Source organism: Myotis daubentonii, chromosome 6 (genome assembly GCF_963259705.1).
Source record: "Myotis daubentonii chromosome 6, mMyoDau2.1, whole genome shotgun sequence".
NCBI classification, from domain to species: Eukaryota; Metazoa; Chordata; class Mammalia; order Chiroptera; family Vespertilionidae; genus Myotis; species Myotis daubentonii.
In genome coordinates this window covers 73926682-73940857 of record NC_081845.1, presented here as the reverse complement: position 1 = coordinate 73940857, position 14176 = coordinate 73926682, and the positions used below count along the sequence as shown (strand labels likewise).

At 40.1% G+C, this 14176-nt stretch overlaps 1 protein-coding gene across 2 annotated transcripts in view; it reads left to right on the top strand.

The window, feature by feature from the left end:
- Positions 1 to 216: 216 nt before the first annotated feature.
- PRIM2 (DNA primase subunit 2) overlaps positions 217 to 14176 on the top strand; it is a 282575-nt gene continuing 268615 nt past the window's right edge. The window contains exons 1-5 of one of the 2 annotated variants that reach the window (XM_059701297.1): positions 217 to 333; positions 1074 to 1239; positions 2544 to 2647; positions 6844 to 6923; positions 8299 to 8419. In XM_059701297.1, the coding sequence (XP_059557280.1) occupies positions 1098 to 1239; positions 2544 to 2647; positions 6844 to 6923; positions 8299 to 8419 (447 nt within the window). In that variant the 5' untranslated portion in view covers positions 217 to 333; positions 1074 to 1097. Of the gene's footprint in view, positions 391 to 1073; positions 1240 to 2543; positions 2648 to 6843; positions 6924 to 8298; positions 8420 to 14176 lie in introns of both variants that reach the window. The other variant, XM_059701298.1, reaches the window with a different exon arrangement.

Genomic DNA, 14176 nt, shown 5'->3' with positions numbered 1-14176 from the left:
CGGGGGCCAGCCCTGCGGGTCAGAGCGCCACAATGTCATCCCCTGGGATCTTCGCTGCGTCCCCGGAGTCCTCGGGGCCACCCTCTCGGGCCGCGGAAACCTGTGCCGCCAGCATCCCGCACCCCAGTGTCCACCGCCCAGAGCTACCAACTCGCCCCAACAGCAGGCGTCCAGGTGGGCGCCCGCGGCCCGCACAGGGCAGTGCTGCGGAGGCGGGACATTCGGGGGCGGGACTTGTGTCCGTCACTTCCGCTTCCTGCTAAGTGAAATCTCCCGCCACCGGGAAAAGCTGCTGTCAGCGTTGGCGTCTCCTCGCTTTCGGAGTGGTGGCAAGTAAGAGCAGCTCCCGTGGCTTTAGAACCGACGGCAGTCTGTTGTTCAGACTTGCAGGTGGAGACAGAAGGGAGAGCTCTTTGCGGGCGATGGGAGCGGAGGGATTGATCTGGCTCGGGGGTCGGTTATTGGGCTGAGACTCAGGCGCCCGTGAGTCGAATGGGGACAGCTTCGCCAGAGGAGTGGGGCGGGCGGGGGGAGGCGGGGGGAGGATTTTTACAGGGAACGTGTGGATGCTCCCTAAAAGGAGTTCTGAAAGACTGGATTCAAACACAGTTCTGTTTCCCGGGGTCATTAAGATAGGAAGGAAGCACTGTAATTGGATCCGGTCCAGTAAGTTTCTTACTAGTTAGAACCTCCCGCGCTTTCCAAGGAGCTCAGGATCGCAGCCCCTTAGGAAACCTCCTCTAAACCCGGGACAGCGCAGATCAGGTGCACGGCCTTCCAGTGAGCAGCACCAGCACCTGGCTCTCATGTCGCTGGAAGTCAGCATCGCCACCTGCGTCTTCCCTAGCAGCCCTGCCCCCACCCTCAACCATTTACAAGGTGTATTGTAGAAACTGTGGGAAATACAGAAAGACATCGCCCAGGGATAGCCACTGTTCACCTTTGGTGTATGCCCTTGAACTTCACTGTTTTTTTTTTTTTTTTTTTCTGTGCGTGCAGACGTATTGTTATTTTTGTTTATGTTTTTGGTTGGTTGTTTTCAACTCCTCTTTCCATCATTTCAACCTTCCTAGGTGCTTCCTGATAAGGGTAACAAGATGGAATTTTCAAAGAGGAGACTGAAGTTGACAGCCGATCAGAGGAATGCTTACCCTCACAGCCTTCAGTTTTACCTGCAGCCACCTACTGAAAACATATCTTTGATAGAGTTTGAAAACTTTGCTTTCGATAGAGTTAAGTGTGAGTGATATTTGAATTAGAATTTACGTATTCTTGAGGATCTCACTTATACTTTGTGAGGATGAGTGTGCTAATATATTTCATTTATTAAGCAATTACTTAACAAATATTTATTGAGGGTTTGCTATTCGTTTATTTACTGGACAGTTAATATTTATTGAGTCCACTTTATTCCAGGTGGTAGGGATTTTGAGGTGAATATTGTAATTCTCATCTTTGATGAAATTGTATTCTAGTACATGGAAGCAGAGATGCAAAATAATAATCATAGTTTAGTATGTTAAGGGCTCTAGTAGTGGTGGTGGCTGAAGCTAGTGGAGATGGCGATAGAAGAGGAGCAGCAAAGAGGGGTGCAGGGGGGAGATTATTAGTTTGCTTTGGTATGCCATAAAAAGAGGTACCCGAGGGACATGGGTTTATGTTCAGGAGTCATTTGAGAAGTTTTTAATTCTTGAATTAAAAAAAAGCCTCTTTTTGTATTGATGAAAGAAGAATTCATCTGAAAAAGGATTGACAAGGGGCTGTAGGAATTTTTAAACAGGGGGTAGCATCTATTTAGAGAGTGTTTGGATGATTGGAGGGCCCTGCTTCTTCACTATTGTGTCTTCTCTGCTTCATCAGAAAGGAAGGGCTATCTTTCTGATGAGTATATGCTGAGAAAATAGAAGTAGACCACCTAACAGGCAGTTCCACATGAGGGATACAAACAAGGGGTGCTTAGTCTTTTCTCCATATGGATACCCTTTTCCATTCCTCAACCACAGTGGCTCAGTACAGCAGTGGTTAACCATTCCTCTCTTCCCCCTGGTTGAGACCCTGGTATTAAATTATGCTGTGGGGCCTTGATCTTTTCTACACATGAATGGTGGTTAGCTTCTTATAAACATACTAGAGGCCTGGTGCACGAAATTTGTGCACAGGTAGGGTCCTTAGGCCTGGCCAGCGATCAAGGCCGATCTGTGGGGCAATCAGGGGACCCCCAGCTGGCACCCGCCCTGGCTGGCCTGGGGCCTGTGGGGAGGGGGCAGCTGTTGTATTGAGTGTCTGCCCCCTGGTGGTCAGTGTGTGTCATAGCGACCGGTCATTCCACCGGTTTTTCTGCTGTTCAGTTGATTTGCATATTAGGCGTTTATTATATAGGATATAATTTATATTATGTACTTGCAGAAAATAACTTCTCACTTGCCATCTTTTATAAACAAATAATTATTCAATTGCCATTCATAGATTTTATGTCTTGAATTTAGTTTTTAAAAATTATCTTGCATTTATATACTTTTCTTTTATTAAATTTTTTTTTCTAGTGCTAAAAGCAGTTGAAAATATTGGTGTGAGCCATGTGAAAGGACATGAGTCATACCAGAGCAAGATGGAAGCTGAGATTCGAAAGCTCAAGTTTTCTTACAGAGTAAGTAAAAGGGGGAATAAATGTTCATTTAGTTCTATATATTCATGTACTGAGTCTCAGTTGTGGAAAAGTTCTTGTATTAGGCATAAGGCCTTCATAAAGATTAATATAGCATAGGCTCTGCCTGAAGATACCTACAGTCTCCTGGGGGTGATTGACATGTAGTCAGATCATTCTAATACAGCAAGTTTTCTCAACTTTGGGACTGCTGATGTTTTGGGAATGCTAATTCCTTGTTTCAGGGTCTGTCCTATGCATTGTAGGATGCCCTGTTTTCTACCCGCTAGATGTTTCCAAACACTGTCATATGTACCCTGTGCGTAGAGTGATGAATGCTGTGATGATGGCTGTTTTTGGATGTGTGCTCCAGGAACTCCAGTAGCACAGATAACCCCCCAGTTCAGAGTGGGGTGGTTTGGGAAGGCTTCCCAGAGGAGGTAGTGCTGAATTGCATCTTGATGGAGACGATTAGATTTTTATTTTGGGAAGATGACTGCCATTAGCAGATGGATAGGCAAATGTCTGGTAGGAGGAAAACCAGTAGGACTTTGGAAATGATGAGAGGAATTGAATGGAAAAAAGACTGATTGAAGAGATATGAAGAAGGTAGAATCAAAAGATTTTAGTGACTGGTTGCAGGGAGAAGAGTTGTGAATGACACCCAGGTTTCTAGTTAGGACTATAAGATGGATAGTGGTGATATTTTGAGATGTGTATACAGGAGGAGAAGCAAGACTTAGAAGAAAGATGTTGAGTTTAGTTCTAGACATGAGTTGAGGTGCCTGTGGAGATGTCTGGTGGACAGTTGAATATTCATAAAGGTCTGGATTTAGGAGACAGATGGAGTAGGAGTATATATTTAAGATGAAGGTTGCAATCATCAGTAGTAGGTGAGAGCACTGGAGGAAAATATTTGAGTGAGAAGAGAAGGTGATGGAAGATAGGATGTGAGGAATACCAGTAGTTAAGGTGAAGTAGAATTGGAGGAGCTTGGGAAGGAGAATGGGAAAGAGCTGCCTGAGAGGTAAGAGGTCAGTCAGGATGACAGTGTCATAGCAGCTAAGGAAGGTTGGGGTTACAATAATAAAGATAATGGCATTAATAGTAATATTATAGGAATGACTGCAGCAAGCATTTGTATTAATGCTTACTGTGCCCCAGGATGGGTCCTAAGTGTATGATATATATATTCACCCATGTAATCCACACAGCAGTCTTATGAGGTAGATACTATTATTATCCATATTTTATAATTGAGGATACTGAGTTACAGATAAGGAAAATAACATGTCCAAACTCATGAGAGAGTAAATGGTGGAGCCAAGATTCAAAACAAGATTCAAACAGTTTCAGTAGCTTTGGATAGATCATGTAAGATGAGTTATGCAGAATCCATTGATTTGTCAACTGGGTGGACCCTTCGTAGATTGAGGTAGAAGCCCGAATGATGACAGTGGCTGGATGAGGGAGGTTGAGAGGTGGAGATGGAATATGCATTCTTTTAAGATGTTCAGCTGAAAAGATGGGAGAAATAGAGCTGAATATGGAGGAAGTATAGGGACAAGTGAAGACACATACATGTATGTATATATACACATACATATATGACAGGAGGTAGTTAAACATTTATAAACTGAGCAGAAAGATTCTAGACGATAAAGAAGAGGAGGGAAGTTTGAAAATGCTCTGAGAAAGCATTTGATACATCATGGTCCTTAGGAGGCAGGAACAGAGGGATTGCAAGGTTTAGGTGTACGGATTAGCATTTTTTAGGGGAATGGAGAGACGCTTGGTTCACGGAGAAGGAAGGGAAGGCAACACAGTGTGAACACAGAGGCTTGGAGCTGAAGAAGTCAGCCTGGTGGCCTTTGTTTTCTCTAAAAATAGGTGGAGTCAGCAGGTGAGAGAGAAGGGGGTGAGGGTGGTGTGGTATGGAGTTTGGGCCAACTTGTGAAGACTGAAACAGCTTTTCTTTTAAAAAAAATCTGTATTGTTGAGAGTATTACAGATGTCCCATTTTTTCCCTCCGTTACCCCCCTCCACCCAGTTCCCACCCCACCCCAGGCCTTCACCACCCTATTGTTTGTGTCCAGTGTCCATAGGTAATAAATATATGCATATCTTCTTAGGTTAATTCCCCCCGCCCCAACCTCACTTTCTCTCTGAGATTTGTCAGTGTGTTCCATGTTTCCATGCCTCTGGTTCTATTTTACTCATCAGTTTATTTTGTTCATTAGATTCCTTGTTTTATATTTTGATTTTTACATTCAATTGTTTATAGCTGTGTATTTATTGCCATTTTATTGTTCATATTTTTTATCTCTTTTTTCTTCTTCCTCTTCTTACAGAATACCCTTCAACATTTCATATAATACTGGTTGGGTGGTGATGAACTCCTTTAGCTTTTTCTTGTCTGTGAAGCTCTTTATCTGACCTTCAGTTCCAAATGAGAGCTTTGCTGGGTAGAGCAATCTTGATTATAGGTTATCACTTTGAATATTTCTTGCCACTTCCTTCTGGCCTGCAAAGTTTCTGTTGAGAAATCAGCTGACAGTCCTATGGGCTCTCCATTGTAGGTAACTAACTGCTTTTCTTTTGCTGCTTTTAAGATTATCTCTCTGTCTTTAAGCCTTGGCATTTTAATTATGATGTGTCTTGGTGTGGACCTTTTTGGGTTCCTCTTGTTTTGGACTCTCTGTGCTTCCTGAACTTGTAAGTCTATTTCTTTCACCAGGTAGGGGAAGTTTTCTGTCATTATTTCTTCAAATAGGTTTTCAATATCTTGCTTTTTCTCTTCTCCTTCTTGCATCCCCATGATGTGAATGTTGGTACATTTGAAATTGTTCCAGAGGCCCCTTACACACTATCTTCATATTTTGGGGTTCTTTTTGCTCTTCTAATTGGGTGTTTTTTGCTTCCTCATATTCCAAATTGCTGATTGGATTCTTGGCATCCTCTACTTGACTGTTGATTTCTTGTAAATTATTCTTTATTTCAGTTAGTGTATTTCTGAATGTCCTTTTTCATGTCTTTGATGTTCTCACTAATTTCCTTGAAATTCTCACTAAGTACCTTGAAGCTCTCATCAAGGTCCTTGAGCATCTTTATAACCATTGTTTTGAACTTGGTATCTAGTAGTTTGCTTGCTTCCATTTCATTTGATTCTTTTTCTGGAAATTTCCTCTGTTCCTTCATTTATGACATGTTTCCCTGTCTCCACATTTTTGCTGCCTCCCTGTGTTTGTTTCCCTGTGCTATGTCCCCTGGAATTGGTAGAGTGGCTTTGTGTAGTAAGTGTCCTGTAGGGCCCAGTGGCTCAGCATCTGCAGTCACCTGAGCTGGGCTCTCTAGGTGCACCCCTGGGTGGACTGTGTGCACTGTCCTATTTGTAGTTGAGCCTTGATTGCTGTTGGCATGATGGGGTGAACCCCCAGGTGACTCTGAGGACCAGCTGTGACACAACAGAAGAGCTGAAACAGCTTTTCTAAGAAATGAGAACAGAAATGGCTGTGTAGATCCCAGCTCTGCTGCTTAAAAGTTTTGTGACCTTGGACAAGTTATATAACTTCCCTGTGCCTCATTTTCCTTGTCTGTGTAATAGGGGTACACAGCAGAGTTTACCATATAGGGGTTTTTAAAGGATTAAATGGGTTGATAGACGAGAAATGCTTAGAATTGTGCCTGGTACTATTACCTTGTAAGTGCACAAGATATGTTTGCTGTTACTATTTTGGACTTGGATAAAGTTTCCTTAGTGTTGGTAAAGGTCCAGCTGGGGTTAGAGGCTGTGAGTTTTCAATATTCCAAATTCCCAGGTTTCAGCATTTTCAACAGACTGCAGAGTATAGCTGTAGATTAATTTAGAATCTAGATTTTGCCACAGTGTTGAAAAGCAAGAAGTTGAGGGTTGATGCAAGAAGTTGTTGAAGTGGTGAGTACCCTAGGTATAGGATGGATAACGAAGAAAGTTAGGAAAATAGCAGCATTCAAACCCAGGGGATTTTGCTGAGATGAGTTCAGTTCTCAGTTTTACCTCGTTGCTAACTTATGAAAAATGATCATTATCCTGCAAACCATATTATGAAGTTTGTGTTTATGAAACTTTTACTTTACATTAGCTTATGCTGACTCAGTATTACTTTACACCTCTTACTATTCTAATGCATTCATTTTATTCATGTACCATTATTTTTAAGGAAAGCTTAGAAGATGAATATGACGCACGAAGAAAAGATCACATTTCTCACTTTATTTTACGCCTTGCTTATTGCCAGTCGTGAGTACACATTTATATTCTCACTGTCATATTTGATGTCTTGGGTTATTCATTGGTACATGGAAAGTTAACATGTATTATACTGAACATAGGAAAACTCAGGACAACATCAGCAACCAGTGGTTCATGAGTTAAACACTGTTGCAGCAGATTGTTGGAAACAAGTTGTTTACTATGCAATATCCCCCAAAAATCCTACTGAAACACTTTGCCAGTTGAAACACGTTTTACCTTTATGGGAGAGACTCTTCATTTGGGATTTGAAATTGAGGGAAATTTTATTAGAAAGAGACTTTTGTTACTTTGTCCCCCCCCACCCCCCCCGAAAAATGCTGGTAATATTTATAAGAAATAATGAATCAAGTACACACTGAATTCGATGCAGGTTTTTAGAAGTTGAGATGTATGGATCAGTGACCGTTAGATTAAGATATTTTCCTCTGGTACTTGGTTTCTTGTAAGTCAATAGTGCCACCCAGAGGGAAAGGAGTTAGTTGTCTTTTAAACTTTGTGGTGTTTTTCTTGTATTAATTCTGGCAAAAGAACATACTTATAAGTTTCTTTCCCTTTTCTTTTTACGAATAGGCTTATCAAATGAGAACATTAAGTTGTTTACTATCCAAAGATAACAACTAGAAATTATTGACCAGTTTTGGTCCTAGAGATTTTCTTTTGTGAAAAAGCATATGTAGTTTATGCAACTTATGCAGTAAGTGAATTGCTGACAATGTGAAACCACCTTGGTGAAAAACTAAATCATACTGTACGTTCATTAGCATCATTATTGTGTAACAACAGTAATGTTGATTATGGATCCATCTTGCAAATTAATACAGTATTTGTGTGTTGGCTTTTGAAAAATTGAAGTATACCGTGCATATTAAATTTTGTGAAATTATAAACAAAAAAGCTGTAAGCAAAGGTTACATTGTGAAATTCATCTGATCATAATCTATTCAGAGGTGAATTACCTTTATAAAATTGGGGTTTATTTGGCATGGATGAAATCACCTAAACAGAAGTAATATCCTATATTCTAATGTAATTGACTATTTTGTGGTTACATTAGATGCAGTGAACTATTTTCTTTTATATTATTTGATAATGCAGCTAAGCTTATTCTGTATTTAATTATTTTAATTGTATGTTCATTACACCTCTTTCCCCACATTTAGCCATCCCTGGAAGATTGTGGTGTGTGTTATTCCTACTCTCTTTATACTACAATAGAGCCCTTTTAACTTCTGTCTATTTTCATCTTGGTCATGTTTGAATACTGTTTCATAGAAACTTCTTGGATTTAATAATCAGTGGATTTTTAAACTACCCATTGGACTTATAATTTATACTTGTAATTTTCCTATCTCCATTTTAGTGATGATCTTAGACGCTGGTTTATTCAACAAGAAATGGATCTTCTTCGATTTCGATTCAGTATTTTACCCAAGGACAAAATTCAAGATTTTTTAAAGGATAGTCATTTGCATTTTGAGGCTGTGAGTATATTTTTGTAGTCATTCCAATTGTTTGCACCACTCATCCCTCCCTAAGTACTAGCATTCATCCCACCTTAAGTGCTAGTATTGACGTGTGGAGTTTGTTCTCTTTATATTTTCTCCTTAAGTACCTGACTGAGAGAATAGCTATTGGTTTTGCATGATGGTGAACCTTTTCCTTTCAGTGACTAGAAGAAAAAGGGCTCCTTCGTACCAGAGCCTCACATTTAGTTGCATTGTTAAATATGTGATTAATGAAAGCACAAAAATGTTCAATTTATAAAAGTTTGTCTTTAACCAAAATCTTCTAGGCCAGTGGTTCTCAACCTTCTGGCCCTTTAAATACAGTTCCTCATGTTGTGACCCAATCATAAAATTATTTTCATTGCTACTACATAACTGTAATGTTGCTACTGTTATGAATCATAATGTAAATATCTGATATGCAGGATGATCTTAGGCGACCCCTGTGAAAGGGTCGTTTGACCACCAAAGGGGTCGCGACCCACAGGTTGAGAACCGCTGTTCTAGGCCAAACATTTAAAGCTAATATATTAAAGAAAACAGAAGTGGTTGTACTTATATCCAATTAGGAAGTTTAGAAGGGTTAATACTTATTTTGAAAGTCAGTTGTTAGTAAAATCTCTGAGTAGTTTTAAATAATAATTTTGCAGACAAACCTGAATGACTTACATATAGTAATTATATAAGAAAGAAGTGTCTCTGCTGGTGGGAATGCAGACTGGTGAAGCCACTGTGGAGAACAGTATGGAGTTTCCTCAAAAAACTAAACATGGAACTCCCATTTGACCCAGTGATCCCACTGCTAGGAATATATCCAAAGAAACTAGAAACACCAATCAGAAAGGATATATACACCCCTACGTTCATAGCAGCACAATTCACCATAGCTAAAATTTGGAAACAGCCTAAGTGCCCATCAGCAGATGAGTGGATTAAAAACCTGTGGCACATCTACACAATGGAATACTATGCTGCTGTAAAAAAGAAGGAACTCTTACCATTTGCAACAGCATGGATGGAACTGGAGAGCATTATGCTAAGAGAAATAAGCCAGTAAGAGAAATATAGATATCACATGATCTCACTCATTTGTGGAATATAACGAACAACATAAAACTGATGAACAAAAACAGATCCAGAGACAGAAGCATCAATTAGATCGTCAAACCTCAGAGGGAAGGTAGGGGAGGATGTGGGTAAGGGGGAGAGATCAACCAAAGGACTTGTATGCATGCATATAAGCATAACCAATGGACACAGACACCAGGGGGGCGAGGGCATGAGTGGGGGGGGGGGTTAGGGGAGCAATGGGGGGATAAGGACACATATGTAATATCTTAACCAATAAAGAAAGAAAAAGAAGAATTAAGTGTAGGCATTCCAGGGGGTTGGGGGAATGGGTGTAAAAGGTGAAAGGGGACTAAGAAGTACAAATTGCCAGTTATAGAATAAGTCACAGGGATATAATGTACAGCACAGGGCATACAGCCAATAATACCGTAATAACTATTTATGGTGTCAGATGGTTACTGGAATTATGGTGACCACTTCATAAGGTGTGCAAATGTGTAATCACTCTCTTGTACACCTGAAACTAATATAATAAAGTCAACTTTCATTAAAAATAAATTTTAAAAAGCAAAAAAAAAAAAAAAAAAAAGAAAGAAAAAGAAAGAAGTGTCTGGGACATATTTAGCAGGGATACCCATTGTGGGTGGAAATAGAATATATGTCCTGTAGGTGGCTCTGTACTCCAATAATTCTGCTTTGGAAGACAGAACAATCAGGTGGTAGTAGGACTGGTTGAGACTCTACTTGGGTGTTAGAATGGGTGACTTGAAGCCAAAATAAAGTAAAAAAATAGAAGTTGGAGTAGATAAAAGACATTGTCCTATCTGAGAAGTGGAAGATGTAAGAATCAGTGTGGGTTATTGAGTTCGAAAAAAGAGATTGCATGAAGGGCAGTAAACAAACATTTGGTAGACATTTAGTGTCTATTATGTGCTCAGGAGGCACTTTCACAGTTTATCTCACTTTCTGTAAGAGCCCCAGGAGGTTTCTAAATTACATTTATCCAGGCACAGAAAAGTGTCAAGCCCAGGACCACCTCCCCCAAACCCCATGCATTTCCCCCCCTTTATTTTTCTGCTCCTTTCATTGTCTGCCTCTCATTTCTTTATTTAGTTCATCTGTTTTAGACAGTCTGTCATCTTGATTGTATGATGATCCTTTACTATTTGTTTTTGTTTAAGATTGAGATGCTGAAAAGTAGATTGGAAGATTGGGCTTTATTGTACGCAGGCAAGGGTATGAGACACTAATTGACTGGTGGTAAATATCTGAAGTGCCACCGTCACTGCTCTTGTGCTTTGGGACCGTTAAGTAGAATAAGGGCTACTTGAACACAAGCACTGCGATACCATAACAGTTGATCTGATAACCAAGAGGGCCACTAAGCGACTAACGGTGGGTAGTGCATGCAACATGGATACATGGACAGAGGGATAATTCACATCCTGGGTGGGATGGAGCAGGATGGTATGACATTTCATCATACTACTCAGAATGGCCCACAATTGAAAACTTATGAATTGTTTATTTCTGGAATTTTTCATTTAATATATTTGGACAATAATTGACCGTGGCTAACTAAAAACCGTGGGAAGCAAAACTGGAAAAGGGGGGACTATTGTACTTTTATCTAGTGTGTTGGTTGTCACGATGGTTTTTCATATTACTCTGGTTGCTAGCCTGCATGCTATAATTTTCTCTTTCTTTCTTATTTTCTTTCTCTTGTGTTTCATTCTGCAGGTCATTTGAGATGCATTATAATAAACTTACATTAAAGTTACGTGTAGAGATATGGATAAAATTCAGAGATTGAGTAGAAAATACCACATTTGTAGGTAAACAGGGTGGGCGGTGTCCTATACAGTTTCTGAAAGGAACACTAATTTTGGCTTCTTGTGTGACTGTTTTGGTTTTTCTGGTTCAGAGATTCTCAGTGGGGGGATAGGATACAGGTAGTCCTCTTCGGGGGTTTATCAGAACTAGAGGTGTGCAGAGCGTGAAAAACATCATGCCTTTTGTTTCTGCAGTAAACACTGAGAATGTAAAACTTGATCAAGTGTTTGTAGCTGGTGGGGATTCATGGAAGTTAGAGAGTGAGAAGTCATTGCAGGGGGCCTGGCATAAAAATCATTCCTGTGATAGATTTAATCACTTTCCTGGGAGAAACCTTTTCTTTTCTTTTTTTTTTAAAGTATATTTTTTATGGTTGATAGTATTACAGATATCTCCCATTTTCTCCCTCTTTTCCTTCTCTGGGAGAAACCTTCTTCCTCTGGCGCTCTCCCTTGGCATCTGGTAATGAAGGAACTTGAATTCAGGTGCTGTTCATGGGCTTGCCCTTTGGCCCCGTAGCTCTTCCCATTCCCCAACTTTCACCATTTCATTAATAGGAACACGCACATTTTTTTCACTTCGATTAGAATATTAGGATTGCAGTTGAAAACTGTTGTGCTATAACAGGTGTCAGTGATGTTTTTAGATTCAGGACCCATATTTTAGACTCAGGACAAAACAAGGGTTAGGGAAAAGTTATTAGCATTTGTCCCATAAGCTGGTCTCTGATGTGCATAGGCCCTGCTGCCTAAGTCTAGAGCAGTGGTTGGCAAACTCATTAGTCAACAGAGCCAAATATCAACAGTACAATGACTGAAATTTCTTTTGAGAGCCAAATTTTTTAAACTTAAACTATATAGGTAGGTACATTGTTATTAACTTAATTAGGGTACTCCTAAGGCTTAGGAAGAGCCACACTCAAGGGGCCAAAGGGCTGCATGTGGCTCGAGAGCCGCAGTTTGCCGACCACGGGTCTAGGGGGAAGGACACAGTGGGGAGTGGAGGGCCATGGGGCCATCCTGGTCTCCATGTCATGGGAGCTGGGTTGCTGGCACACATATTAGAGTGTACCTGGAATTCAAGTGTGTGTGCGCATTTCTCTATCATTTCAATTTCATTAAAACTGCAATGACTTATGTTGATCTACTTCTGTATAATACATGTTTTTACTTTAGGAGGAAATGCATGGGTTTAACTAAATTGCATTGTGTTTGCTTTGGTGGAGAAATATGTACAGGAAAAGGGAGAATTAATTTCTTTGTACAGTTTTTTCCCCCTCAAATTTTGTTTTAGTTCAGCTTGCCATGGCTGATATAATTTTGTTTGATAAAAATGTAGAGGAGGTGAATGGGGCCAGTTATTGGATCTTGGGGCACTTGTGTTCTATTTCGGGCTTTGGCAGTTCTCTGAAACTTTGCCCTTTTTAGTCTATATGTGGGTTTCCAGTGGATAGTAGAATTTGAATCTTTATGCCATAATATGAAGTAAATGGAAAGCCTTAATATGAAGTATTCAAAAAGGAAAAACTGGTAGTTTTTGGTTTTGGACTTAGGTGTAAATAGCTTGCATTTTAAATCTGAAATTTCTAGGAAGGTTTAGAAGTGAATAAATGTTGCTCTCTGTGGGGACCATTCCGGAGCTCTCCTTGCTGAGTTGATTGACTTGCCCTTGTGTCACATGACAGGCAGATGGGTAAGGTTAAACAGATCCTATTAGCGCGACTTCAGTTGACCAGGTAGGGAAAGGTCAGGCTGTGGCAGCTGTCAGCCTCCCAGACAAGAGGTCTCTGTGCTGTTGCAGTTCACAGACTTGACAGCAGCTTATGTTTTCAAACCTTCTCAGGACAGTCAAAAAAACGTTTTTTTTTTTAAAAATGGATTTGAAATACCGGTGGAGCTAATGGCAGGATGCTTTCGTTAGAATAGTAAGAATGGCAGGGACAATGAAGGTGAGCATCCTAAAATATGTGGAGAGGGTTCTGTGTGTCACAGATGAAAACTCTGCTGCATATTAAAGAGAAGTGGTGCTGTTCATTTGACAAATATGTTCAGGAACTAAGGGTTTTGAGTGAAGGCAAGTGCGGCTGGTAACCTTTAATTGCCCTGCTCAGTGAAAACAAGTACATGCGAAACTCTGAATTACTTATTTTTGCTTAGTTTAAAATAGTTTTCCTTATCCTGAACCTGACATTTAAAATTTGTTTCTTGTCCCTTGTAGTTTGAAATCTTAATTTCTTCTGTCTTAGAAATTATTTCATGTCATTTTTGGCTGGTAACTTCTTTTCAGTGAACATGAATTAGTTTGTCTTTTGTAATTGAAAATGTCAGTTATATGAATTTATTAGGACCCTTTGGATGCCTTTTTCCAGTTAACATTGGAACATTGATTTTACATTGATTTTAATAGTTTTACGTGTGTAGACTTTTAAAGTAGTTTTTGATGTTTACTGGTGTCATTATTTCTTAGATATTTTAAGTTGACCTTAAGTTAGCAATGCCTTTCTGATAATTTTGGCCCTTATTGTACAGGTTTGGGTAAAAGTAGGTTTACAGGTGTTTGTATGGAAAAAAACCCCAATAGTTAATAAATAGTAATACAAGAATAAACTCTGTGTTTTGAATACTCACAACTGTAAACCTGCTTTTGCCCCACCCTCTATTGTTTTCATGGTTAGTTGACCTAGTTTGGGTTGTAGCTCTTCTGAATGTGTGTGCATCATTGTGATCATGACTTAAAACATGAAAAGCCGCCCTGGCCTGTGTGACTTTGTGAGTTGAATGTCTTCCCATGCACCGAGAGGTAACTCCATTCCTGGTCAGGGCACTTGCC